At 49.8% G+C, this 25,838-nt stretch overlaps 1 protein-coding gene across 52 annotated transcripts in view; it reads right to left on the bottom strand.

Moving 5' to 3' along the window:
* Nucleotides 1-25,838, bottom strand: part of Lrrfip1 (LRR binding FLII interacting protein 1) — a 128,199-nt gene that overhangs the window by 56,228 nt on the left and 46,133 nt on the right. For 27 of the 52 annotated variants that reach the window (XR_015628797.1, XR_015628802.1, XR_015628804.1 and 24 more), the window contains exons 2-3: nt 5,400-5,486; nt 656-673 (exon numbers count right to left, since the gene is read on the bottom strand). Coding sequence is in view for 27 of the 52 variants with exons in the window: in NM_001429351.1 (NP_001416280.1) it covers nt 656-673; nt 5,400-5,486 (105 nt within the window). In the remaining 25 variants the exon portion in view is untranslated. Of the gene's footprint in view, nt 1-655; nt 674-5,399; nt 5,487-20,502; nt 20,796-25,838 lie in introns of those variants that run through there. The other 25 variants (XR_015628798.1, XR_015628801.1, XR_015628813.1 and 22 more) reach the window with 4 other exon arrangements.

Genomic DNA, 25,838 nt, shown 5'->3' with positions numbered 1-25,838 from the left:
CATCCATCCATCCATCCATCCATCCATCCATCCATCCATCCATCCCTCCCTCCCTCCCTCACAACTATCTGTCTGTCTGTCTATCTATCTATCTATCTATCTGTCTGTCTGTCTGTCTGTCTGTCTGTCTATCTATCTATCCATCCATCCATATCTCTCCTTCTCCCCTCATTTCTTGAGACAGGGTCTCACTATGTATGTAGACCAGGCTAGCCTCCAAATAACCACATAATCCCAGCATAGCCTCGAGCTTTCAGTGATCCTCCTGTCTCTACTCATGAGTGCTAGGATTACAGAAGCACACTACTACACTTAACTTTAATATGTGGCAATTTACACAGGTATCTTAAAGTCATCTAGAAAAAAATCTGTTTCTTTTAATATACGATTTTAAAAGCTTCTTCCAGTTCTAAAAATGTGGTTTGTGTTAGAACTTCTTTCTCCCTTGGAGACAATTTCCCAGTTCCTTGAGGCAAGCGGATGGGGGGATGTGTTCCATGCATGGCTGCTGCCTTATGTTGGGAGACTGGTCCGTCTGACAGGTGCACAGAGGTGGTTGTGAACACAGCAAGCGGAGTGCCCAGCGCACAGCAGGTGGCAGGGCCAGCAAGGGAAAAGCAGCACATGCACATTAGAAATGAAGGATAGGGCCTACCTTTTGGACTTGATAGATCTACAGAAAAGGACAGAAGAGATGGGGGGGGAGAGAAATAGAAATTTCAGTTAAATATGCAGGAACATGAGAACTGTGCTGTGACAACCAGAAATATGAACCAGAAACAGAATGCTGTACCACGGCAAAGCAAAGATTAGGGATTAAATAAAAAGAGAAAACACATTAAGGTCTTCACTCATTTGGCGCTGTCTTAAACGATGGCTGACGGTCACTCACTCCGAGGCGGCGACTGCAGAACCCAGGTTACCTAATGCGAATGCACAGCCTAGTGCCACAGCAGGGACTAGGAATTAAAGAAGAATTTTCAGACTTTAAAGAAGATGGGGGGACATGGAGGGAAGGTGGCTCCAGAGGGAGTGGGAGGGGAACCAGAGAGGGGAATGGTGGGGGCTTCTGATCAAAATACATCATATACACATGTACAAAATCGTCAAGAAATAAACATGAAGTTATCTTTAAAAAGAAAACTAGTATTTCACCAGACAGTGTCCAATTTTAAGTGGGAAGTTGAACAGTCAGATTCAGATAGGACTGATAAAGAGTCTTTAGTATCCTGGTCCATGCAGACTCATAGGAAAGAAAATTCCGGCAAAATACTTCAGCCATGACACTGTGCTGAAAGACAAGATGGGCTCCCTCTCCCCAACACAGTGCTTTACTTCAGAACCGTCTCTTAATTTCAGTCCCCACTAAGACAGGGATACTTGCATTCATTCGACAAACTGTGAGTCATGTCAGACCTTGCTAAGGGCCCAGGACTAGAAATCCGGCATTTGATTTATATGGGAAAGCACAGGCAAATGCAGTCAACGTTCAATTATAATAAATGCAGCACCTCCAACCAAAATGATAATCCAGTCAGTGGCACTAAGACACTTCTATCAGCCCGAGCTCTCCGTCAAATCAGTCCAAGGAACCCCACGAGTTCCCAAAGAATACCTACATGCTCATCTTATCTAGTGAGCCCTTACAAAGGTTCAGATCCACTCAAGCAGCCCTGAAGCACAGCTTGAGGACGCTGCTGCGTTGGCTCCTGCCATCTCTGTGGCGGACGGTCATTACCTGAGGTACCTGGAGTACCCTGGGTCTAACTACAGCGCATTTCCCTAAGACCAGGTGGCAGAGCTGTACCCCAGAACTTCTGCCTTTTTTGCTCTCTGCATGCTCTGCAAGCTCTTCTGGGGGACCCCAACTTTAGCATGAGCTTGAGGCCTCCCCAGCTCGTCCAGGCTGCCTCAGCTCTGACCCCTTCCTCGATGAAAGCCATTCCCACTCAGCAGCAGTCTGCCCAGGAGAAAAAAGCAAGGATCATGTTTCCCAGTTTTATAACAAAATACCAACCCCACTGCCTAAACACTGGTCATCCAAAGCGGATTCATTTCTCCTTAATCAACAACTTAAAATGCCAGCGCCCTGGGCTATCAGATGGTATGAGCTCCCAGTTGGGCCTGATGCTGCTAATAATAGGATAGGGAGAGCGGCCGTGAGGGGCTGCGGTGTTGGGCTGGAAGCTTGGGCTGTCAGTCTCTCGCTCTCTCTCTCTTCTCTATAGACTTGCCCGCTGACACCAGTGCACACGCATGTGCGTATGCATACATGTGTACCTCCGGGGCTAGGCCAGATCAAGGACAGCTAGAGCAACAGCTATTGCCTTTCTTCCTATGTGGTACCTGCTGACAGGTGTGGACTCTGTGGCCGGCAAATTCTGCCTCAAATGCAGCATGAGAAGATATCTGGTGTTCAAGGCCAAAGTCCTTCTGGTCGAGTCAAAAGTGTAAGGACTCACTAATTTCCTCTTGGTGGTGGATGCTGCCACGCTCACAGCTAACTGCCCAAGGATTTGTAGAAGCCTTTTTAATATGCACATATGCCAATCAAAGCTGCCCACCAGTAAGAACGATTACAGTTTAAAGTATTACTCAGTAGATGCGTGTACACAAACCACACAACTCACGTTGCCCTGTGTAGGAATTTTACATCTTGGTGAAAGTCCCTCAGGACACCATGCTCACTAACAGGCATGAGCATGACAGGGGCCAGCTCACAGCCTCACTGTATACCACTGCCCTGAGTCTTTGGTTTGTCTCTAATAAGAGTTGAAACGGACAGACGCGAGGCACATCGTGAGGTGGAAGGACAGTGGGATATGAAGGGCAGTCGACCCCTAGAGCAGCAAAACACCCTGGGAATTTTGGCAGATCACAATGGGTGGGGCTGGGACTCAGAATGGAATACCTAGCATCTATGAGGTCCCAGGTTCAATTCCCATTATTGCCAAAAGGAAAATGAGGAAGGAAGGAAGGAAGGAAGGAAGGAAGGAAGGAAGGAAGGAAGGAAGGAAGGAAGGAAGATCAAAGGGCCATGGGAGAACCAGGGTGAGATGATAATGGAGGAGCCTAGGGCAGCAGCCTTGGGTGGGGGTGGCTCTCACAGGGCTCCTGACTCTGCAGATGATGGGAGCTACCAACCCTCTTTAACCCTAAGAGACAGCAGCCTCCGGCCCCAGAACTACCTTCCTCCCCATCATACTACCCCATGGCTCCCACGGTCAATAGAAGGGCTAACAGGGTCCTACACACAGTGGGCCCACAAAGTGTCTACTGAACAAGCAGAAATATTTCACAGAGAAAATGACAGCAGGTGGCCTGAGAAACAAGTGGAACTTGGTTATTAAAAAATATTAAATATTCAGTTTCAGATGAGCTGCCCAGTTTGTGTGCTGCAGTCAAGTGGGCGGAGGAGCTCAAGTTGGGATGGTTCCCTGGGCCTGGGCAGGGCCAGCTCAGAGGTAGGGTCTTTTCCTAGTTTCCATGTGTAGGTCCAGATACTTGTCTCTGGGAGTTTCCTGAAGAAGGTTCCTGGTGCATGGGAGCAGCCTGACAGGTGTTTACTTGTCCTGATTCCCCTTAGGCCCACCTGACCCTTGGCCAAGAGACGGTGGAGAGGAAGGAACTTCCGTTAACTCGCAGTCCTGTTAATCACAGTTCATCTGGAAAAAGCCCAAATAACTAACACTAAGCTCAGGACCACCTATTTTCTGATTTTAAAAAAGGTAAAACTGCTTAGAAGGGAGGCAGATGCTGGGAAAACACCAACCCCCAAGCTTCTCCCAGGGAACTAAAAGAAAATAAAATTATAAAAACACATTCATCCCAGTACTCAGGAGGCACAGGCAGGGGGATCTCTCTGACTTCGAGGCCAGCCTAATCTACACAGGGAGTCCCAGGACAGCCAAGGCTACACAGAGAGACCTTGTCTCAACAAACAAACAAAACCACTCAAAAGTAGCAACTTCTAAATGTAGAATTGCAAAGACTAAAATGTGCTACACTTTTTAAATTTTTTCATTTGTATTTGTAACCGGAAAGAAAACAGGAATCATTTCCCAATACTGGTTTACTTTTTTCTGCTCACAGCTTAGCATAAAGGAGACACTTGCCAAGCCTATCTACAGGTCACTTCCTGATCACCACAGGATAGGGGTGAGGTCCCCTCACTGTAGTGACCTTCCTGACTACCTTCCCCCACACTGGGGCTCTGGTACCCCTTTTAGGCTGTGGCTCCCAGCACTCTATGGCTACCCACACGCTACCTCGAAGTTTCCTTCCCCAAATCAAGTCTAGCCACATCCCCTCTTCTGTTGGTATATTTCCTCCTTGGGTGGCAAAGTCCCCAGGCAGAGGACAGTGCACATCACAGGCCGTGGCTCAGCCGCCCCTACAGTACATGTGGCAGGTTTGGGCCTGGCTGGAATGGCGGAGGAACCTGCTGGTCTGAAGAGAAACAGAAGTCCCAAGCTTCCATATGAAGTTGCACAAAGGATGAACATTAAAGGGCTCATTAACAGAACCAAACCTACATAGGAAGGACCACTCGGGCAGCTGGCTTCAAACCTTCTTCATGGCCAAGCCCTGAAACATATGGCTGGAGCAAATACTGCCCCCAAGAGGGATCCCCCATTACAGGAAAGGTTGTGAAGAAACCAGAACCCTAACATACAGAACCCACATTGAAAAGAAATTCTGGGGGTTGGGGATTTAGCTCAGTGGTAGAGCGCTTGCCTAGCATGCGCAAGGCCCTGAGTTCGGTCCCCAGCTCCGGGAACAAAAAAAAAAAAAAAAAAAAGAAAAAGAAAAAAAAGAAAAGAAATTCTGACTCAAGTTTTTCAAAACCAACAGTAGATACGCTGAAGGGGTGTGGGCACTAATGACCACCCTGGTCCCCCAGAACACATTATTTGTTCCTGTGGCTACTTATTCCAAAGTTTACACTAATCACTAATCAATACTATATAAGCCTCAAGGCAAACTTTTTTAAAGAAAAAAAAGATGGGAAATTAAATTAAAGAAAATCATTTTGCTCTTCGCTGGTTCGGAGAGGATTCAGACCCTAATCCCCGCCGTTAGAAGCCAAACCCAGTTCTCTCCATCTCTTCTCAGCTAAAAATCTGTCCTAGGAACTGTGACTAAAGGGCAAGCTCACAGGCTGCGAGCATCTCTCAGGTTCCAGTAGGCCACCAGTTGGGCAGCCGCGCCCAGCATCCATGCCGTGTGCACTCCGGGGCTAACCTGGAAAAAGAACTATGGGAGCGCACACATTCCAATCAGGAGCAACCAACGCTAAGGTGGCAGTGACAAGAGAAGGAGATCAACAGCAGCAGGCACTCCGTCTTCACAGTCCTAACAGAGATAGAGCCAACCTCGGAACGCCCGGCCCCCGTTACCTCTTTCTGCTGCCGTTCCAGCTCCTTCATCCGGATCTCTCGAGCCTCGGCGCGGGCTGCACGCTTCGCTGCAAGCCTAGCCTCCGCCTGAAACAGACCCAGAAACCTTATTAGAGAACAGAGCAGGCAACTTCCGGGTACATAGTTAATGACACTGTAGAGAGAAAAATCTTGTTTAGGGCTTAACAAGCACACCGTGTGATTCACAGATGCACTGGAGTGGCAGGGTTGTCAGGAGTAGGAAGAGGCGTGGCTGTGAGCCCAGGAGCTCCGCCCTCATCTAGTTTCAATTAGCTGGGTGGGGTCCGCCGAAGTCTAAAAACCTTACGTGGGAAATCTCAGAAATAAATGATTCCTATGTTTTTAAACACGTGCAACGCTGAGCCTCGTGACTGAATCCGGCACCGTTTCGTTCTGCCTTGCTCAAACGCTGCCTCCCTTTGTTCAGAGTTTCCACATCTTATGTACTATCTGCCTGTTAGTTACCGTCAACTCCAAGCCTGCAACAGCCAGCACTTGTACTGAGGATGCCTGCCCTCACTTTACGTAGCAATGGCCCCAACAGCACAGAGAGTGGTGAATCTGACAGTTTCCATATGCCAGAGCCTAGAGGTACTTGCCTTTAATAAAGAGGTGAAAGTTTCTGACGCAAAAAAGGAAAGGGAAATCTTATGCCAAGACTGCCACGGTCTGAAGCACTGTCGTTACTGTCTTACTGTGGGCCACTTAGAAATAAAGTTACTTCCCAGGTACATATGTCTAGGAGAACAGCCCAGCAGAGTTTGGTATCCTCTGCTGTCCCCTGAGAACAGGAGGGCGACCACTGAGCCTAACTAAATGCCAGGTGGATGCTGCTCTGAGCGCTTCCTTTATGTCATGTGACACACTCCTCAGCACTGTCTGGTGTCAGAGCCAGGTGCTCCTACAGGGCCCCAGTCTGGCAGCCTCACAGACAGATCTACTCCGAGACTCCTGCCCAATCCCTCTCGGCCACCCCCGATGCCCTAGGACTGACTTCCCTCTTCTCTTCAATGGAGGAAGCTCAGTCTCTTCCAAATCGACCAAGGGCACAGTGGAGGGCTCTGGATAGTAGAGCCCCCAGCCATTGGAACACGTCTGACTAGGCCAACCTAGGGGTCATAGATGGCATTTTGTCCCCGTTGCACATCTGTAGACCATGTGAATGTTCTTATCGCGTGCATCCCAGCATCGAGGGAAGTACAAGGCAGAATGTTCCAGAATTCCGATTCTCTGGTATCAAGTCATGCCTTCTCGGCAGGTAAGCTCCCTTGAAACCTGGTCAATAATAATTCTTCTACCTCCGGCGCTGGAATTTTGCAATGTCTCACTGTTCCCTGGGTCATTTTAAAACAGCACTCTCAGCTGGCTAGTGGGGTTGGCCAGTAAGTAGCAAGAGCCCAAGCATGTCTGACTTTCTCAGAGGCACACTCCATAGGAGATAAGATACTGATAGCTGTCCTGAATACTACCTCCCTGACCCGTATGTATGTATGCATGTATGTATGTATGTATATACACACATATACATGCACACACACACATACACACACACACACTATATATATATTAGAAGACAAACTGGTCCTTCTTTTCCCTTCCTTCTCTCTCTTTAATTTTTTCATTCTTGATTCTTTTAAATGACAACGTCTTACTATCTCCATAGCCTAGGCCAGCCTCAAAGTCACCATCCTCCAGCCTCAGGCCTCCCTCCCCCACCCCCACCCCCACCCCCCCCACACCAGAATTTCAGGAGTTCACAACCACACCCATCCCTGATCTCTTTAATTCTAATCTAAGTTGAATTCTAATCTAAATTGAGTCACAAGGGATTTCTTTCCAACTTCCAAGGAATGGACTTCACAGCAGACTTTGTTTGTGTGACGCCTTATCAGTCCAAGCCCACGTCTTTCAAATCAAAGGGCAAGCAGCACCATAAACTGAGGCTTGGGCTGGGGCTGGGGCTGGAGCACAGTGGTGGGTTGCTGCCTCCTCAAGGCTGTATCAGAACTCTGGCACTTGGTGTCATTTTAAAGGTCCCACACCAGTTACATGTCCTAAGTGGGTACTTGGGGGCTGTAAGAAGAACCAAGGGCTAGGGAGTGGAGGGGGAAGGGTGAAGAATCTCCTTAGATTCAAGACCTACCCTTGCGTGAGAAGGCACATGGCCCTGGGCCTGTTAACTCCTTTCTCCCCCACCCCACCCCCCACCCCCCACCCCACCCCCACCCCCGGGGCTGGGGACCGAACCCAGGGCCTTGCGCTTCCTAGGCAAGCGCTCTACCACTGAGCTAAATCCCCAACCCCCACCCCCATGTTAACTCCTTTCTAAGGAGGCAGAGACTGGGGAAGAATTCTGACAGCAGTATTAGTCCATCTGCTTGGACAAGAAGGAACAAGGAAGGGTTTGTGGGAAAGACCAGGATAAGAGGGGGCAGAGGGAGAGAGGTTTTAGTTGTCAGAGTTCTAGAAAGGCCTGCGAGGGCCATCAGGGCTGTGCTGACTACAGTGACACAGATGCTCTCTGTGTAGACACCTGCTTAGGAGTGGTGAACATGACGAGTTTCACTCCTGTCCCCACATAACATCCGATGGCAGAGAGAACTGTACAAATGAAGGGCTTTCATCCGATGACCTCGAGTTGAGCAAAAAGAACACGCCTGCTGGGCTTAGATGAGGCCTCTAAGAGAAGGTCAGAGCAAGCCTTTTGCTGGGCTTGAGAAATCTGGATGCCATATAAAAGAGAGGTGCGTGAGGGGATCCAGGGGCTGTGAGTAGCCCTCAGGTGACAGCCAGCAGGAACAGGGGCCACTACCCTACAACCTCCAAGAAAGTGAAGGATCTGGAGGCACACATGAGCTCAGAAGAGCATCCTAAGGTCCAAAAGGACTGGGCTTGGCTAGCTGTTAATGATAGCCCATTAGACCCAGAGCACAGCAAGGTAAGGCCCACAGACCCCAGAGCTAGGAAGTCAGAGGAACATTACTCAAAGCTGCAAGCCTCTGGTTATTCATTACACACCAACAGATGACCTGGCTTCTGAGATGACATTTGCCCTTGTTGGCCTCCTCTGAGCTGGGGATGGTAGGTACTTCATACACACCCCATGCCAGGATCGCTGGCCAGCCAGCCCTTCAGCCCATCTGGATTAACTCTCGGCACTGAGCCAAAGTCCCTAAACGGGTTGCACATGCTATGAGAACTCCCCACTGGGGCCCAATTCTCATTGTAGAAGACATTAGCGGAACATGCACCCTTGCTGGAGGGCAGTGGTACTAGAAACTGTAAAGCCACCAGTCCTGCCTTGAGGAGTCTAGGCATGGGCTGGCAAAGGAACCACATGGATGAAGCTTGTTACGTACCAGCTTCTCCTAATACCAGGATTTAGAGGATTTGTCTGTAATTCAATACATCTTCAGGTCCTTGTAAACTCCTCCACTTTTGGCACCCACATCTCTTACAGTGCTTACATGACTCGTGGGGAGACAGAGCCTCACACCGTACAGGAAGTGAAGGCAGTCATCTTGTTTCCTGGAACCTGCCCAACCAAACACCAGCAGACAGAGGAGCCAAACACGGACACTGATCCAAACCCTACAAGTGACTGGGCATGTCTTCACGAGGTGAACCCCACGCTCAGTGGAGCTCACACTAGCTTTGAAGCCAAAAAGAATTAGCCAATGGCTCAGCGGTGTGCTTCCTCTTATTCTGGCACACTGCCAAGAACAAGCAGCACGCAGACGGGAGCTGGAGGATGACCGTCATGAATATGACCCTACTGAGTCACCTGGGAAGGCTGGATGTGACCAAGTTCTGAAATGAACTGAATGAAATAGCCAAGCCAAGGTCCACCGTGTGGCACCTGGCACCTGGGCCTCCAGGACCATTCCCTATGCACAGTGCAAAGCCTTGGGCTGTCCCCTTAGTGTGCCAACTGTTCAGGGGGTTCTCAGCGATCGGCTGCTTTGGGCAGGTGCTTCAGGGGTGTAGCACGAAACTTTCCTGGACAGATGCTTTACCAAAATACAAAACCATAGCATGAGGTCACACACAGGTTTACAACTCTCCAAGCACAACCTTTCACTTGCTGCTGGTAGCCTGTAGGGGGACTCGGGGGAGATTCCTGAGCAGGGACCTGTTGCCTCTCCTCCCAGACCACTGGGGCTGAACAAGCCCCTAGCGTGCTAGTGTTTTCCCAATGGCAAGAGGAACCTTGCTGTGTGGGAGTACATGTTATGCCTTGGGATATTAGACCCTTCCTTTTCAGAATGTAGGAAGGTCACAAAGGAAGGAGGGGGTGGTGGCGAGGAAGGAACCAAACCCCAAAGCCACGTTCACTGGCTGCTGAAAAGTACACATGATTCTGTGGGTTGCTGTAGAACGGTCCAGGTATAAGCCCATCATGGTTCTTTATCTTGGTTCCTGGGCAGGGCAGAGGTAGGAGGTGACAGGTCCAGGTTCCTGTGACAAGCCACAGGCTTGCTAGCTTCTTGGGAACTCCCAAAGCTACTAGTTCAGAATGTGAATTTCCTCTGCCCTTCTATGGGCTGTGGCTGGCACTCCCCTAGCAGCTGTGGGCCCAGGCTGGGAGCCTATAAACAGCTTTTAAATGGAGGCACTCCTGGGTGTGGGGACATCCAGAAAGGTCCCATAGATCACCAAAGCTACCTATGACAAATCCACAAAGCTGATCTAACTCCAGACTCCTCTTGACACCCCATAAACCAGAATCAAATCCAAGGACACGCCTACTTGGATGACACAGATGATCCAAGAGCACATCCACCCTGGTGACACACACAATCCAGGGACACACCCATCATGGATGAGGCACGCATACATCCAAGGACACATGCACACTAGGTAAGAAGGACGGCAAGGAGGGCCCAAGAGAAGCACAAGTCTGACCCAAGGCCTCAGGTCTTCCATCTACTGCCCCTAACGCCAGCCCTGGTGCTTGCTGCAGGAGTCCCTTGGCCAAGTATCCTGTTCACTGGTCAGCTGCATAAATTATTTCCACTGAAATAATATAGCCTCTGTGGGTTATATAGCTGGATATGTGACAGCCTCAGGGACAGGCTGGCAGAGAGGTTTCAGAGAACTGTTTGAGAAGTCAGTGGAATATCTAGACTGTCGGTAAAGTACACACTGTGGGTGTCACTGAACAATCTCCCTGGTCCACACGGGTATTCCTGGGGCTCCTGACTGGAGTGGAGTGCCTCTGGCCATGAAAGACCAGACACGCGATTCGTAGTGTAGTGTGCTCAGCTAAGGTAGGTTGCAGGAGAGCCGCCCCTCACCTTCAGAAGTCCTCTAGCACTCAGGCTCTACTCATGCCAGTCCTGGGTCTTGAGGCCTCGCCTCAGAGGAAAAGTATGCCAGGCCTCTCCCACTCTGGACATGGTATCGGCAGCAGGGGTCCTACAAGAGTCTACCGAGAGGACGGAAGGATGTTCTGCTCTGAGGAAGTTCTTGAGAAAGGGGATTGGGTCAGTTTCGGTATCGGGTTGCTTCCGCCAGCAAACTGAGGAAGACTTAGGGCCTGCAAAACCAGCTCTACCCCTCCATCCACAGGCAGACTCCTGGCACATGGTCCATAGGCAGCTCAGTCCTGCAGTGTACCTGGTGGTGGGATGCAACATTCTCCTCTTAAGTTTCAAGAACTCCAGGGGAGGCTTGATAGAGAAACCTCTGGGTCACAGATAGATGAGGGGCCCCAGGAACACCGGCACCTCCTTGGTCTGTCTCCCATATAGACATGAGGCCCCATGGGTCTACTTGGATGTAAAGATGCCATCAATGGGGAGAAGTGCCCGGGCTAAGGACACATTCACTGAAGCCTCCGGGCTTTAGAGTTGGGTAGAATTGGCATTATTTCCATCTAGGCATGTTGCATCATGACACTAACTGCAATCTAGTGCGGAAACGTCTATTTCAGAAAAACTTCTAGGGATGCAGCAGCAAGTCACTTGTGCAAGCGCATCATAGAGCCGAAGCCCAAAATGGTACCCCCCAAAAAAACACTGGCTTGGTTTAGAAACCAGCAGGAGCCTGCGTCCTGGTGTGATCCATCCCTGAGAGAAGGAACAAAAGCCTTCCGTGGGAGCTTGGAAACCCCGGTGTGCACCCACCCACACCCGCGTTAGCTAGCGTGCGAGGCTGACAAGCCCATGGTGGTTTCCAGACTGGGGTGGAGGCTGCAGAGTGACAGAATCCCTTTCCTGAGTTGCCATGGTTGCAGGAAGCAGCAGTAGCTACTGACTTTTGTTTCTAAGGAAACCCCCACAGCTTACATTCGGCAGACTCTAAAAACAGTCTGCCATTGAGTGCAGCCAAGTGGGTGCTTGGTGGAACAGGAAAAGGAAGGCATTAACTGGGCACCTCTGAAACAGGGGCCAAGGCCGGCCTCTTCCACGGACTGCCTGCCCATGCCCCTTGGCTGGCACACGTGTCTCATCCCATTCTTTAAAGAAGTACTCATCTTTCCAAAACCCATCTCCCCCATGACGTCCCCAGGAACAAGGGAGCTTGCTCTTTATGGCTGGAACTGTGAGTGAGGACACAAATCACTCTCTATTTTTTGATATAGCGTCTCTCACGGAGCCTGGGGCTCACCAGCTTGACCCAGACTAGCTGGCCAGCAAGCCCCAGGGAGACTCCAAACTCAAGCCCTTGTGCTTGAGCCCTAAGGTATTTTGCTGTGTCCCTGAGTGCAACCTTCTGATGGCACTCAGCTGCCCTGGGACACCTGCCCTCGTGGGACTCCAAGCTCAGGCCATAAGATCGATGAGGCCCCAGCTGGTTCCTCAGATGGCCGGAAGGGATGTAGGACAAAGCCTTTCTTTCTTCCTCTGTAGAATGTCTTTAAAAACACTATCAAAAATAACCAAGGTGAATGGCAGGCTCTAAAATGATCCTTTAATGGAAAATCAGCTACGTTAGCTCTTAGCTAGTATTACACTGCTCTGTGCTTGAGGAACCCAGTAGGCAGACCCAGAGGCGCCCTAGGCTGAGTCGAGGAAGCTGAGTTCCTGGGTAGGGAGGCTGTCTACAGTCCTGGCTTGGAGTGTGAATTCTACCACAGTTCTGGAACAGTGCTTGCTAATTCAGTTGCAAACATGTTCAGAGGTCAGAATTAGGCAACACCATTTCTAAGAGAAAATAGGCTTCTTGGCTTACCTAACATACATGACATCCTAGGTGGTATCTGGGACCAAGGGGGTTGAAGATAATACATACCACACTGGCATTAGCAAAGCCATGACTAAGGACTTGCAGGGTTGACTGAAGAGGGCCACTTCCTCTTAAGTTAGGGGTTCCCTCCAGGGCCCTCCTCTAGGCTCTACACCCTCACCTCTGTCTGCTTCATTCTAGACTGCTCCCTGAAACCCACTCCTAAAGTTTCACCAACTGTTGACGCCGTTCTTTCTAAGAATAAGCCTGAAAACTGCAGACCCCAGACAGGGAACAGCTTGTGACAACTTGCGGCAGACTACTGTCCACCAAGCAAAAACAGCTGCTGTCTTCCGAGAGCAAGCTGTGTCTGCAGGGCAGGATGGGGCTGAGTGTTGACATTCCTGAATGGGGAGGGGGCAGAGAGTCATCAGAGACCTCTACCGCTCCTCCCAGCCATTCCTATGCAATTCTGTCCCTAATTGCTCATGCTGTGGGGGCCTCAGGAGGAGCTAGAATATATAGGCTAGAGAAGGTTAATCTAAAGCGACTCCCATCTCTGTGGCTTTAGAGAAGCCACCATGCATGCTGAGTAAGGTCTTTCCAGGGCCGGTGTTTTCCAGTCAGTCATATTCCTTCACCCAGGATCTCTTTTTTTTTTTCTTCTTTTTTCTTTTTTTTTTGGAGCTGGGGACCGAACCCAGGGCCTTGCGCTTGCTAGGCAAGCGCTCTACCACTGAGCTAAATCCCCAACCCCACCCAGGATCTCTATACCTAAGCTAAATAAATTCTTTGGTTCCTGGGGTTGAATTTCAGTGAGATGGTAAATGGGACCTTGGGAGGAGGGGTGAAGACGTTGTTTACATCTCCTTAGGCAGGGAATTCTCACCACACAACCTTTCTTGCATTCATCATTCCTGGAAACAGTTATGGAAGAAGCCCCATTCTAATTCAACAAACTTGTCACTCTGGGTTGGAGGAGGAGAGGTGCTACTGGATCTACCAGATAAAGGCTTAAGTTCCAGCGGTGCGTGACTGACAGAGGCTTGGAGTGTACCTCAGCGTTACCAGGGCCCCTGACGTTCAATCCCGTAAGACAGAGTCACAAGCAACATCTAATATGTCAGTATAACTTGGAAAAAAAATTGCAAGACAGAGGCTCCTACCAATCTTCCATTTCCACTATCCCCTGTCTTAGAAAAAGAGTCCGGTTAACACCCTCTCCTGTGAAAATTACCAGACACAGAAAAGGGTAATAAACAGGGTGTGGTACCACATGCCAGTAATCCCAACATTTGGGAGCCAGGAGTGGGAAGAGCAGGAAATCATGTCAGCTACATGAGACCTGTGTCAAAAAAAACAGGTGGGGGGGTCACCTATTCAGAGGAGAAGGGGAGGGGCATGGAGGAAGGGTGATGGGAGGGGACATGGAGCAGGATGTAAAGTGAATAAGTAAAAAAAAAATTAATTACAAGATTAAAAACAAGCACGCACAAGGAGTGGGGGGGGGGGCGGTCCCTGAGTGATGGAACCCCACAGCTGCTGAGAGAAGCTGATGTCAGTGGTGACAGCAACTGCAGCGGTGGAGGCAACTGGTGACACGTTTGCTCCCTGCCAGGGTACCCGGAAGCACGCTGTATAGAGTGGTGCCAGAGACAGCCCTAGTTTCAAGCCAGCGGACCAGGGGTCAGGAGATAGGTCTGCTCCCATGTAGTAATGGCTGACACCTCACCGGGGCTGATTTAGCAGGGGGCCTGGTCAACTTAGCAACATTTATACTTAGGAAGTGTCTTCTATGACAGCTACTGATGGAGGGGAGAGGCATCAAGGCAGTTCACACCAAGTTCAGCAGGGCAAGAGACACACACCGGCCCTGAGGAGGTTACACAATGCGAAGGTGAACTACACCTGCACCTCACACCCACTCAGCCTTCTTCCTCTGGGAAAAGTCTCAGTAATTTCTAAAGCTGCACACATCTGTGCGCTCCTGTTAAGGGTAATCCCTCTCCCTCTCCCTCCCCCACCCCCACACACACCGCACTGCCACACACATGGATCAGAACTGATATTGAGGACCTAATATAGTGGCCTTTATCTGCAGTACAATCCCAGCACTCAAGAAGTGAGGCAGGAGGATCACAGCTATGAAGAAAATCAGGCCCACATTGTACGAACCTGTGTCCTAAAAAGTCCTAAAATAAAATAAAAATGGTGGCCTACCAGGATGGCTCCTTGGGTAAAGGTGCTTGGCGTGAGAGCCTGGTGGTCTGAGGTCAATCCTTGGACCCACGTGAGGACTAAAGGAGAGACTAAGTTTACAAAGCTGTCCTCTGGCTCTGTACATCTGCTGTGGCACACAGACCCATTCTGCTCCAGTGAAATAATAAAAATTACACACACACACACACACACACACACACATACACACAGACAAACACACACAGACAAACACACACACACACACACACACACACACACACACACACACACACACACTGGATTTTTCCCCCCACCCAAGACAGGGATTCTCTGTGTAGCCCTGGCTGTCCTGGAGCTTGATCTGCAGACCAGGCTAGCCTACAAACTCACACCACTCTGCTTCTGCCTCCCAAGTGCTGGAAGTCCACCAAGTCCACCACTGCCCGGCCAAGAGTCATAGAGGACTAGGGTTTGGATCCAGTCCCCACATTAGGCTGAGGAGACCCTCACAGCCACCTGTAAGTACAGCTCCAGATCTGGTGTGTCCTGGCATCCTGCAATCACATGCACAGTACATATACCACCACCCCTACTTCCATACACACATATACACATCATTAAAAAGTAAAAATGCTTTTAAAATACTCTTAAAAACAATCCTAGGGGCTGGAGAGATGGCTCAGCTAAGAACACCAACTGTTCTTCCAGAGGTCCTGAGTTCAAATCCCAGCAACCACATGGTGGCTCACAACCATCTGTTAATGAGATCTGATGCCCTCTTCTGGTGTGTCTGAAGACAGCTACAGTGTACTTATATATAATAAATAAATAAATCTTAAAATTTTTTTTCTTAAAAGACCCTGCTACTTTGAAAAAGAAAATCTCCGTTAGAGAGGCTACATTAAAAGTAAACTCTCCTCCTATGACTTAAGTGAATTACTTCTTTTATGGTTTTTCCAACACAGGGTTTCTCTGTGTAGCCTTGGTTGTCCTGGAACTCAAGTCTGTAGATCAGGCTGACCTTGAACTCACAGAGATCTATCTGTTTCTGCCTCCCGAGAGGGATCAAAGGAATGCGCCACCACTGCCCAGCTGAGTTACTTCTTTATTATAAAGTGGCCACACTTTAGATTCCCACCAGGGCATCCCTGTTTTCATGTTGCCTCTACCTTTATTGGCTGTTCTGGAATTTGCCCCTGGGGCAAGTCATTATTGCAGTGGTCAGCAATCACCTGGTCATTCTGAATTACTTCTTGGGTGTAGTCACACTAATGTTGGGTTTAATCTGGGAGACAGAAGTGAATCCATTTAACCATATAGCTACCATTGCAATAAGTCCATCCTATAAAAGTAAGCTAAACGTCTTTAAAACACTAGTCGGAACTGTTGGCCTCCAAGCACTCAGGTAATAGAGCCCTCCTTTCCCTGCAGCTGCACAGAAAGGGCTCTGAGCTCTATGGTTAATCCTTTAAATTGAGTGGAATTCTGGGAATTCTGGCATCTGAGTAACGGGTCACAAACGGGTCCAGTGCTGACTCACTGAGCCTGATTTTTCTGGAATAAGCTGTTCCTCTCTGAGCATTACCTTTTGAGGAGTAAGCATGGTACCAAGGCCTGGCTCACTTGGTTCTGCTTCCTAGTAAGTGCCCCACGGAAGCAGGTTCAACACCAATCAGCTGTGCTGAGAAATGGCCACCAGAAACAACTCAGTTTCCTGCTCTCAACCGGGGTAGGTGGTGGCCGAGCCCAGAGTTTTATGCCGTTTACAAAAGAGGCTTCCGGTATGCGACGGCTGTTAGACTGAACAGAAACTAACCTAAAGAAAAAGGGAAATTCAGTCTCCGTTGTCACCAAAGAAGGATGACACTAAAGACACTTGTTTCCATCTCAGTTCAAGGCCTTCACCAATGCATTTCATGGCTTCCTGTACTGAGAGGTTTGGGCACAGAAGCTGATATCAGAATAGTCTGGTAGCTGTGACCTCTGGACTGGGATGAGCCCAGCTCCAGCAGTGACAGGGGAACTGACCTGTGCCCTGGCCGGTACTATGGGAACAGGTGACAGATCTCAGGGTTTTCAGACCTCTAGGCTTCCCAAGCCATGAATTCAGCATCTAGTACAAGTGTCTCAAAGTCACCAGCAGTGGTGACTGAGAGGTGCCTTAGAATCCAAAATGACAAGTCAGGGAACAGCAGTGACAGGAGGCAAAAGCTTGATGAAGAAGAATCAGAGATGCAGATTCTGAGTCGCCAAATTCTGATCTTCAATCACTCAGGCCAACAGAGCTCGGGCTGGGGCCATTTGGGTGGAGCGCTTGTTTGACATATGAGACAGACAGACACACAGACAGAAACAGACACACACACACACACACACACAGAAAAACTGAGAGACACAAAAAGAGACAGAGAGACACAGACAGACAGAGAGAGTGTGTGAGAGAAACAGATAAAGAGACAAAGACAGAGAGACAGAGGGAGGGAGGAGAGGAAGGAGAGAGAGGGAGAGGGAGGGAGAGGGAACACAAACATGCTTGGGACAAGCACACAGTAAAAAGTCAGGCTAGAAAAATGAAGCAAATGACCTCAGACCTGCAACTCAAGAGGAAAGAACTTACTATTTTTATCTTAACTACGCAGAGAAACAACACATTTATAATGTTAGTCCATACTCCAGGTTCCAGGACCTGAGGATTGTATGGGGCACAGGATCCTGTGAGAGGAACACAATGTCACCTACGAAATTCATGTCTGAGAGCCCTGTGACTGAGTCATAGTGAGTTCTTGCTCGGTGCAGGGCTACATTCACAGCCTGCCCTGCATTCAGCCATGTGCATGTGCACACGACCAACAGGGCTAACTTCTACCCCTCTCTCTGCAGCCTTCTAACTTCTACCCCTCTCTCTGCAGCCTTGCCCGGGTATGGACTGACTGGCCCCTTTCAGGGTAAGTGCTCATCAGTGTGTGGAAAGAGACCAGAGATGACACAACCTGAATGACTCAAAGAAGTTACGGAAGTTGAAGAAATGCCACTTTGGGGCTGGAGACATGGCTTAGTGGTGAAAAGCACTGGCTGTCTTTCCCAAGGACCAGAATCCTATTCCTAGCACCTTCATGACGTGCTCCAACAGTCTATAATCTATAACTGCAGAGGCTCTGAAGCCCTCTTCTGGTCTTCACTAGGACCAGGAAGGCAAGTGGGGCCCAGATATCCATGCAGCGGAAATACAGACATGTAAGATTAAACAAACAAACAAACAAACCGAATGCCAGTTTCCACTGTGGATGCAGAGCCTCTCAGACTTCTCGCCAGCAGACCTGCTTGGCACCCCCTCAACTCTGCTGTCTCCCCTCCTTTTTCCCTTGTGGTGCTGAGGCCTTGAACACAGTGTTAGGGAAGCTCTAGACTGAGGAGATCATGCTGTCTGTTTGCTTCCTCTTCCCCATGTGGTCCTCTTACAACTATTCAACCCAGTCCTTGTTCACTGGAGACCCTGTTCCTACGAGCCTGGGACACTTACTGCAAAACAAAAAAGCCATTCTATAGCCATCACTGCTGGTCTCCAGCAACATGCTCAACCCAGAGTCCACGGCAACTGGGTGGACCCCCTTCTAACACACCGGCCATTGTCATGCCCCGCACACTTCCTGCCCAGCAGGCCGTTAGCCTCAAAAACAGAGGGGGCCGCACTGTGTTTCTTTTTCTGTGTTCTTTAACAAACTTTTGCCACTGTTTTGTAAACCTCCTAAAGATTCATCGTTTCCTTCTAGAATCTTCTGGGACTAAATGTGTCAAGAATCCAGCTTTGTTAGATTTTAGACCATATTTTTGTTAAGTATCAGGCCTTCATTAAATGCACAGAGAGGGTTGCAGAGCAATGTATGCAGGTTATAGGTTATATTACATTACGAGAGAGAAGGAAAGACTAAAAATAACCTCGACTGGGACAGGGCAGGGCTGGCTCATTGCTGGATGAATTCATCCATAGCCTTACATGTAAACATTCACTCACTCTTTAACTCTCTGTCCTTCCTGGATTCTGGAAGTGGACGCAAAGGATGATTGGAATTGATTAGCCCAATGAGTGCTAGGCTGAACACTGCTCCCAGCCTCCTACTGCTGGGCTACAGTATCTTGCCTGGGTCCCGGGCAGGCTCCAAATATCGAGTAGGGGGACCTGTGGCTGGTATCTTGGAGTTGGAAGCAAATTCCCACCTCTTGGGTCCTTCCTTGGCTTCCTTACATTCTGCCCTCGGTGTTTGGTATTTATTCTTCCTTTGCCCAGGATGCAGGCACTTGGTTCCTGTATGCTAGAACCAGCCAAGGGCTGACTTCCTCCTGCTGCTTGCCTTCTATGGTGTGCCTGGGCCTCTGTTCTGCACACCAGTGGCTCAGCTTTCCCTCCTACCGGATCCTCCCTTAAGAGGGTTCCAAAGTGGCCCCGCAGGTTCCCGCCCTTGGCCTCCAGGTTACAGACTGATTCCTAAAGCCTGATTTACTGCCAAAGCTTAGGTGAGGACATGGAATATGCACATTGAAACAGACAGGAGAGAAACCCAATTCTCACCAAGGAACCGACTTTTCACAAGTCTGTCATGGGAATAAAAGTTGGCTTAGCCTTCCGAGCACTTGGAGGAAGCTCTCCCAGTCAAAGCAACCTCACCTTGAGTCTTTAAAGGCCAACTATAGGATTAACTCCTACCTGGAGAATGAGTGACCTAGGCTCACACTTTAATCAAGGTCTCACAAAAACCTGATAAAACAGGAACCTTAGTCCCCTACCCCCACCCTGTACTAACTCCATAAAATACATGGTTTCAAAGAGAACAGTTCACTTTTAAATATTCCCATTCCCATCCATAAGTAACCACAGCAATGGACAAGGTTGGGGGGAGAGAGAGAGAGAGAGAGAGAGAGAGTGTGTGTGTGTGTGTGTGTGTGTGTGTGTGCAGGCCTGTTAGCCCAACATCGGATAGTTGAGACATTAGGATCCAGTGATCAAGGCTAGTTTGGATTATAGATCCTGTCTGAACTTCCAGCCCCCAAACCACAACCATAAACTATGCAGGTGTAACAACCAAAAATACTCCGGAGTGCCCAATTTTAAACCAGTCCTCATCCACTGTCCCCCCCAAGTTCCATAAGTGAAACACGTGTAGGACCTTGCCCAGACACAAGAGGCTCCCGGCACCGGCCAAAGTGGATTTGGGGACCTGGATCCTCGAGGGACATGTTCCTAAGGTCAAGAGTCTGTAAACCCTCCGGGCCACTCAAGGCACGATAGTGCCACTGGATAAGGACCCAGTTCCCAGGTGCTGTACTCTGTAAAACACCCTGTGAAACTCTACACCACGCTCAGCTCTCAGACCTCGGTTAGGTCCTAGCCAGCCAGCCAGCTAGGCAGAGCCTGCCTAGAGACCATCACCAGGGGTGGAGGGAGAGACCACTCTCCTTTTCGTCCTTGAGAGGAACATTGGGGCGTAAAAGGTACTTTTCAGAGCGCCACCTACGGACACCTCACACTCAGCCAACCACCAGATGGTAGGCAGGAGCTGCCCTACATCAGGGCTTTTGAGTGGCTCAAGCCCACTCGCCTGTCTTCCAGCAGCACCACCATAGTTGAAGGGACCACTGCCCTTGACCTTAGAGCCGTTGGGGGGACCCAGGCGGCGGTTGCTGGCAGGCACAGGTCTGAACTGTGTCTCCATCTTACCAGTCTTTGCGCTTCTGGACTCAGACAGTCGATTTCCTTGTTTTGCGCGCCCTCTGGGCTGGTCATGTTGCCGAAGTACAGACCAACTTCCCACCCAAGAGTTCGCTCGGAAGACCCGCTCCCTCGTCCACAAGCAGAGGGCTCTCAGTGAGGCCACATTCTGGGATCCAGGAAGGCCGTCCAAGCAGAAGCAGAACTTGCAACGATCCCCTGGGCGTATACGAAGCTCGGAAGCCCAGATCCGAGGTTCCCTTGCTGGGGTGCGGCCGGCAGGGCGGGGCGCAGGTGGCTTCGGGCCGGGGCGGGGGTGGCAAGAGAGGAGCCGGGGGCATACTCCGCCCCAGCCCCGCCCAGCCTCGCCCCCACGCCCCACCCACCCTATGCCCGCCTCTTCTTCCTTCCCAGCCCCTTTCCCGCGCTCTTTCCAGGGGGTGTACCCCTTCCTCTCTGGTTCCACCCAGTCGGGGTCCATCTGCCTTGAACTTTCCTTCCTCGCGGCCACCTCCTGCCCTTTTAGTCTCCTGCTTCACCCACGATGGCACTCTCAGTCCAAGCACTCTTTCCATGAGGTCCATTCGAGCCCGCCTACCCGGGACCCCAGCTCCTCCTCCGTAACTCCTCCCACGCTCCTCCCCTTGCACCGCCTCAGAACCTCTGGGCCGGCCTCCCTCTTCTCCAGACCGCGGGCCATCAATCACCACCCAGTCCCTGCGGCAGACACCGGAAAGGCGGAGGGAAAAACCCTGGAGACCCCACCCATAGCCACGCCCTAGCCATCCCCCGTTGAGTCAGTGCTGGAGACCAGCCCAGGCCTTCCGAGCGCACCTTCAGTTAGGACACGCGTGGCTTGAGCTGGTACCACAAGGCATGAGCCTCCCAGAGTTCAGCTGCGTCCGCTGCTACAGTTTTCCGAGCCGACGTGGCTTTGGGGACCACAAGGCTACCGAACCTGACCACGTTGGACAGGAGTGAGCATCAAACCAAGACGACAACTGCGATCCGACAGGATGCCGCAAGGAACTAGTCTCCACGCTGGACAGTGACCAGACTCGCAGCACGTGCCTTCCACGTCCACTGAGCAGGAGCACCCCTGATTTAAAATCAAAGCCAAGTGGGCAAGCAACCAGAATGCTCCAGTATTGTGCGTTGTGGACTGAAACAACCCAAAGGAAGGGGCATGGATTTCCCCCTTAGCCAATCAGAGCCGCATATCTCCACATGGCCTGTGCAACAGACCTGGGTGACCAGCTTTCTCCATCCTGGAAGAGCCTTCTTCAGTCTCAAAAGGAAAAGCAGCAGGGTCCCCTGACCAGTTTCTCGGTTTTGGAGACTCCAGAAAGATTATGGAGATGCTAGTCACATCTGAGCTTGGCTGATATGCTTTTTTGGTAACAAGGAATCTGTGTGCCCTGGCCTACGCACATGTGGGCCAGCATTCTAGCACGAGGTCTCTGGGCAGTGCTTCGAAGGACTGGGCTGGCCAGAGGGTAGAAACAAAGAAAGATGAGTTCTGAGGGGCAGGAGGACCTGGGCCAAAGGGATGAAGGGGGCGTGGTTTGGGGAGTACTATGATGGCTGAAAGAGAATGGGTACCAAGCTTTGGTGAAGTGGTTCAGATGAGGAAAACTTCCTAGGAAGGAGAGGACTGGCTTCCTTCCAGCAGCTGGTTTCACCTTAACGTTCCACAAACAAAGCTCAGTTGATTAGAGAGAATAGTTTTGGTATCGGCAAGGTCTGTGGAATTTCTGTGGGGCACAAGTAATTTTACTAGGACTAACTTTACAGGTGAGAGTGGAGCCCAGTTATTAGAACAGCCTGAGAGAGTCCGGGTACCGTATTCTGACCTAGATAAGGAGGGTTTTAGCCTCTGGCCATGCGGAACCCTGGGACTTCCACACCACTGCAGCCCAGGGGTGGGCTTGGTTTGCTCAGCATGCCCCCAGACAATGTCTGGAGAGATTTGTTACTAATATAGAGAGCCCTTTCCCCAGACCCAGGGTATCCTTTGGCTTCTAGCAAGATCATAAACAAGCTCTCTGTCCGTGCCTGGTGTCTAGAAACTCAGCAAAAGCAAAACAAAACAAAAAACAAATCATAGTATAATGTCCTTGCTGCCCTTCGAATCTTTCAGCAAGAAACCCCTGCCAGTTCATTGCTGCCTCTTCTTGCACAGCAAGAAGGAAGCTGGGCCCTAAGGTGAACCGGCTAAGGCTGGAACTAGGCTGAGAGGTGAGGCAGAGAAGAGAGCAGGGCAGTGAGATTCCTAGGCTCAAGAGTTGGGCTACACCACCAGCCACAGAATAGCAAGAACACACAAAAGACTTGAGATTCCGCAGAATGACATGTTACGGCAGCTGGCACCCTAACACCCTGTTCTCTCACCCAGGTGCCACAGTTTGACTCAGGTGAACCCAGCCTGTCCTGTTTGGCGGCTGATGTGGGCAGGTCCTAGCCCCAGAAGTCTGGAAATCCATAGGTTCCATATCTAACCTTGGCAGTGCCGTTTAAATCTAGATGCTAGAGCCTATTCCGGTTACGCTTGCATGTAATCCCCTTGGGGCGTGGAGGCAGGAGGATTGAGAGTTAAAAGCCATCCTTGGCTACCTAAAACATCGTCTCAAAAAAAAATAATAATAACCTACCACCCAGTACTAGCGAGGCAGAGGCAGGCAGATCTCTGAGTTCTAGGCTAGCCTGGTCTATATATAGCAAGTTCCAAGACAGCCATGGCTACAGAGTTTGACCCTGTCTCAAAGCAAAGTAAAACATAAATAAGTCAGCCTATGTTCTGACGAAGGGTAGAGCCCCAAACTACTTTCCACTACTTTTGATGTCAATCCCTCTCTGATGTCTCTCTTTGACAGCTCCCTGCTCCCTTAACGTTTTGTCAGGCAGAGTGAGGTTGATGAATGTGAAGGGAATCTACAAACTTCTGGAATGTGGGAAGGTATAAAAAGTGGCACCCAATAGGATAAGGTGTACGTCTACACAAAAATGTTTACCCTAACAGAACTCTAACGGTGTCTTGGCAGAACAATGGAAAAGCCTTTAAGCCACCTAAACACACGAAGACATCAGACAAGAGGCCCCAGGACACCTTTGAAAGTGTGAGGGGAGCCTCATCTACTAGGCAGACATCTTGACGATACCAAAGGTCTTTTTCTTTCCTTTGTTTATTAGATGGTCTCATGTAGCCAATGCCGTCCTCACACTCTGAATTCTATTTCAATCTCTAGACTGCTGGGATTATAAGAGTGTGCCCCCATGCCCTGTAAGGCCCAGTGTCCTTATATAAAAAGCTGTGAGGTCTATGGTGCACCTCAGGTGTCTCCTTCTGGTAAACATGACCAATAGGCAGCCATTTCTAATAAGCTGGCTTTGCATTTGTGGCCCCTTCCATATGGCCAGGCACTGACTGACCTGCAAGCTCACAGGTTTGTCTTGTTGACACTATTTAAGCACTGTATCTCTTTCTGTGAGCACACAGTAGGCTTTAGGAAAGATCTGTCCCTACCATGTTTATGGTGTGTGGATATGTATGTGTATGTGTGTGGTGCGGTATGCATGTGTGTGTGGTAGGTGTATGTGGTATATGTGTGCATGGTTTGTATGTATGTGGTGAGCTATAGATGAGTGTATTATGTGGATGTGGTGTCTATGTGTGTGTTGTGTGTGATATGTGTGTGTAGTGTATGTGGGTGGATTGGTATGTGTCGTTGTGTATGGTGTGGGTGTGTCCTTGTCGTCTCTTAGAGAAAAATAAAGGTCTGGAGTCTCCATATCAGTTCTCAGGGGCACAAGATCATGCCCAGGAGCCTAATAAAGACTCCTGAGACTGGGACAAACAGTCAATACAATGTCCTGCATTGTTGGAGGACCACAAGGATCTCAGCTAACCAGCTCAGCCAAACATGGAGCCAGACTGGGGCCCCGCCCAAGCCAGGTTTACTCTGTCTCCCTGGCATCTGTTGCTAGGTTCCAGCTTTGTCTTCCTCTGTGGTTTGGGCGGCAGGGTGACCACATAAAGAGGCATAGGCGAGGCACAGTGGCTCTCAGCTCCCATTAATCAGGTAACCAACGTGAAATAATTTCTCAGCATCACAACCCTGGTGTTTGTTTTCCGCAGACATGAATCACCAGCCCCGTGGATGATGGGCGACAGAGCAAACCCCTAATGGCTGGCACACACAATGGGCCCACGCGTGTGTTCATACTTTGTTTGGCTCCTTAGACAATTCCCTAAAAGCCATAGCCATAACATTACATGTTATGATAACTGTGGTTTAGGCCGTCACCCAGGCTTCGGGTGGTACCTTCCGTTTGCAAAACACTCGACATACACACTGAGGTTTACAAGTTTTGCAGGACATTTGATCACATGGCGAACCCCGATGCTGTTGTTTACTGAAAGCACCTGTTTCTAGTTATGGTGTGGCGGCTCAGCCCTTAGCGCACACCTTCAATCCCTCTGGCTGGAATACAGACACACACTTGGTACTCACCTCTAATCCCAAACAATGAAGGTAAGATTAGTTTGGAGAAGTAAGCACCGTGTTTGAAAATGATGTCTAACGGAGTGATTTGACAGAATAGCATATGCCCAACTCTCTCAAGAAGAAAGAGGGAAGGGAAGATACTTAAGGGGCAGTGCGGAGAGAGAGAGAGAGAGAGAGGAGGCAGTTTTTACCAGGAGAGCCTTACAGAGACAGGTTGAAGAGAGAACAAGCTAGACACGGCTGAAGACAGATCGAGCCAGAGACTGAGAAGAAGCCAGGAGATTAGAACAGATTGCTAGAGTTAGTCTGAGACCAAGTGAGAGAAGCCAAATTCAGTCAGTCCGTTTAGAGAGGGGTTTGAGCCAGAGCAGCTGAGTTGAGCCAACCAGTCTGAGCTCAGAAAGAACAAGAAAGGGGTGAGCTTATTCAGTATCAAGTCTCAGAGGCTGAAAACATTCTAGGCCTAGATTAGCTTGTATGGAGGCTAGAAGCTTCCAGGACTAGGCTTAGGTTAGCAGCCTGAGGCGGTAAGCCTCAGAGACGACAATTACTACAGGAGAATAAAAGTTATTGTTTTATACAAGGGATTTGGCTGGTCCACAGACATGTTGGAGGAGGAGAGCCAGATTTCATTCTTTTCTTTTCTTTTCTTTTTTTCTTTTTCTTTTCTTTTTTTCGGAGCTGGGGACCGAACCCAGGGCCTTGCGCTCGCTAGGCAAGCGCTCTACCACTGAGCTAAATCCCCAACCCCCGGAGCCAGATTTCAAATCCAGATCCCCATTGTAAGTCCTGAACATCTTATCATGACACAAGCCCAGCATGCTGCATGGCATAGAGGTG

This window comes from Rattus norvegicus, chromosome 9 (assembly GCF_021556685.1).
Source record: "Rattus norvegicus strain SHRSP/BbbUtx chromosome 9, alternate assembly SHRSP_T2T, whole genome shotgun sequence".
NCBI lineage: Eukaryota > Metazoa > Chordata > Mammalia > Rodentia > Muridae > Rattus > Rattus norvegicus.
The sequence above is the reverse complement of the archived record's forward strand: the minus strand, read 5'-3'. Positions and strand labels throughout refer to the sequence as shown.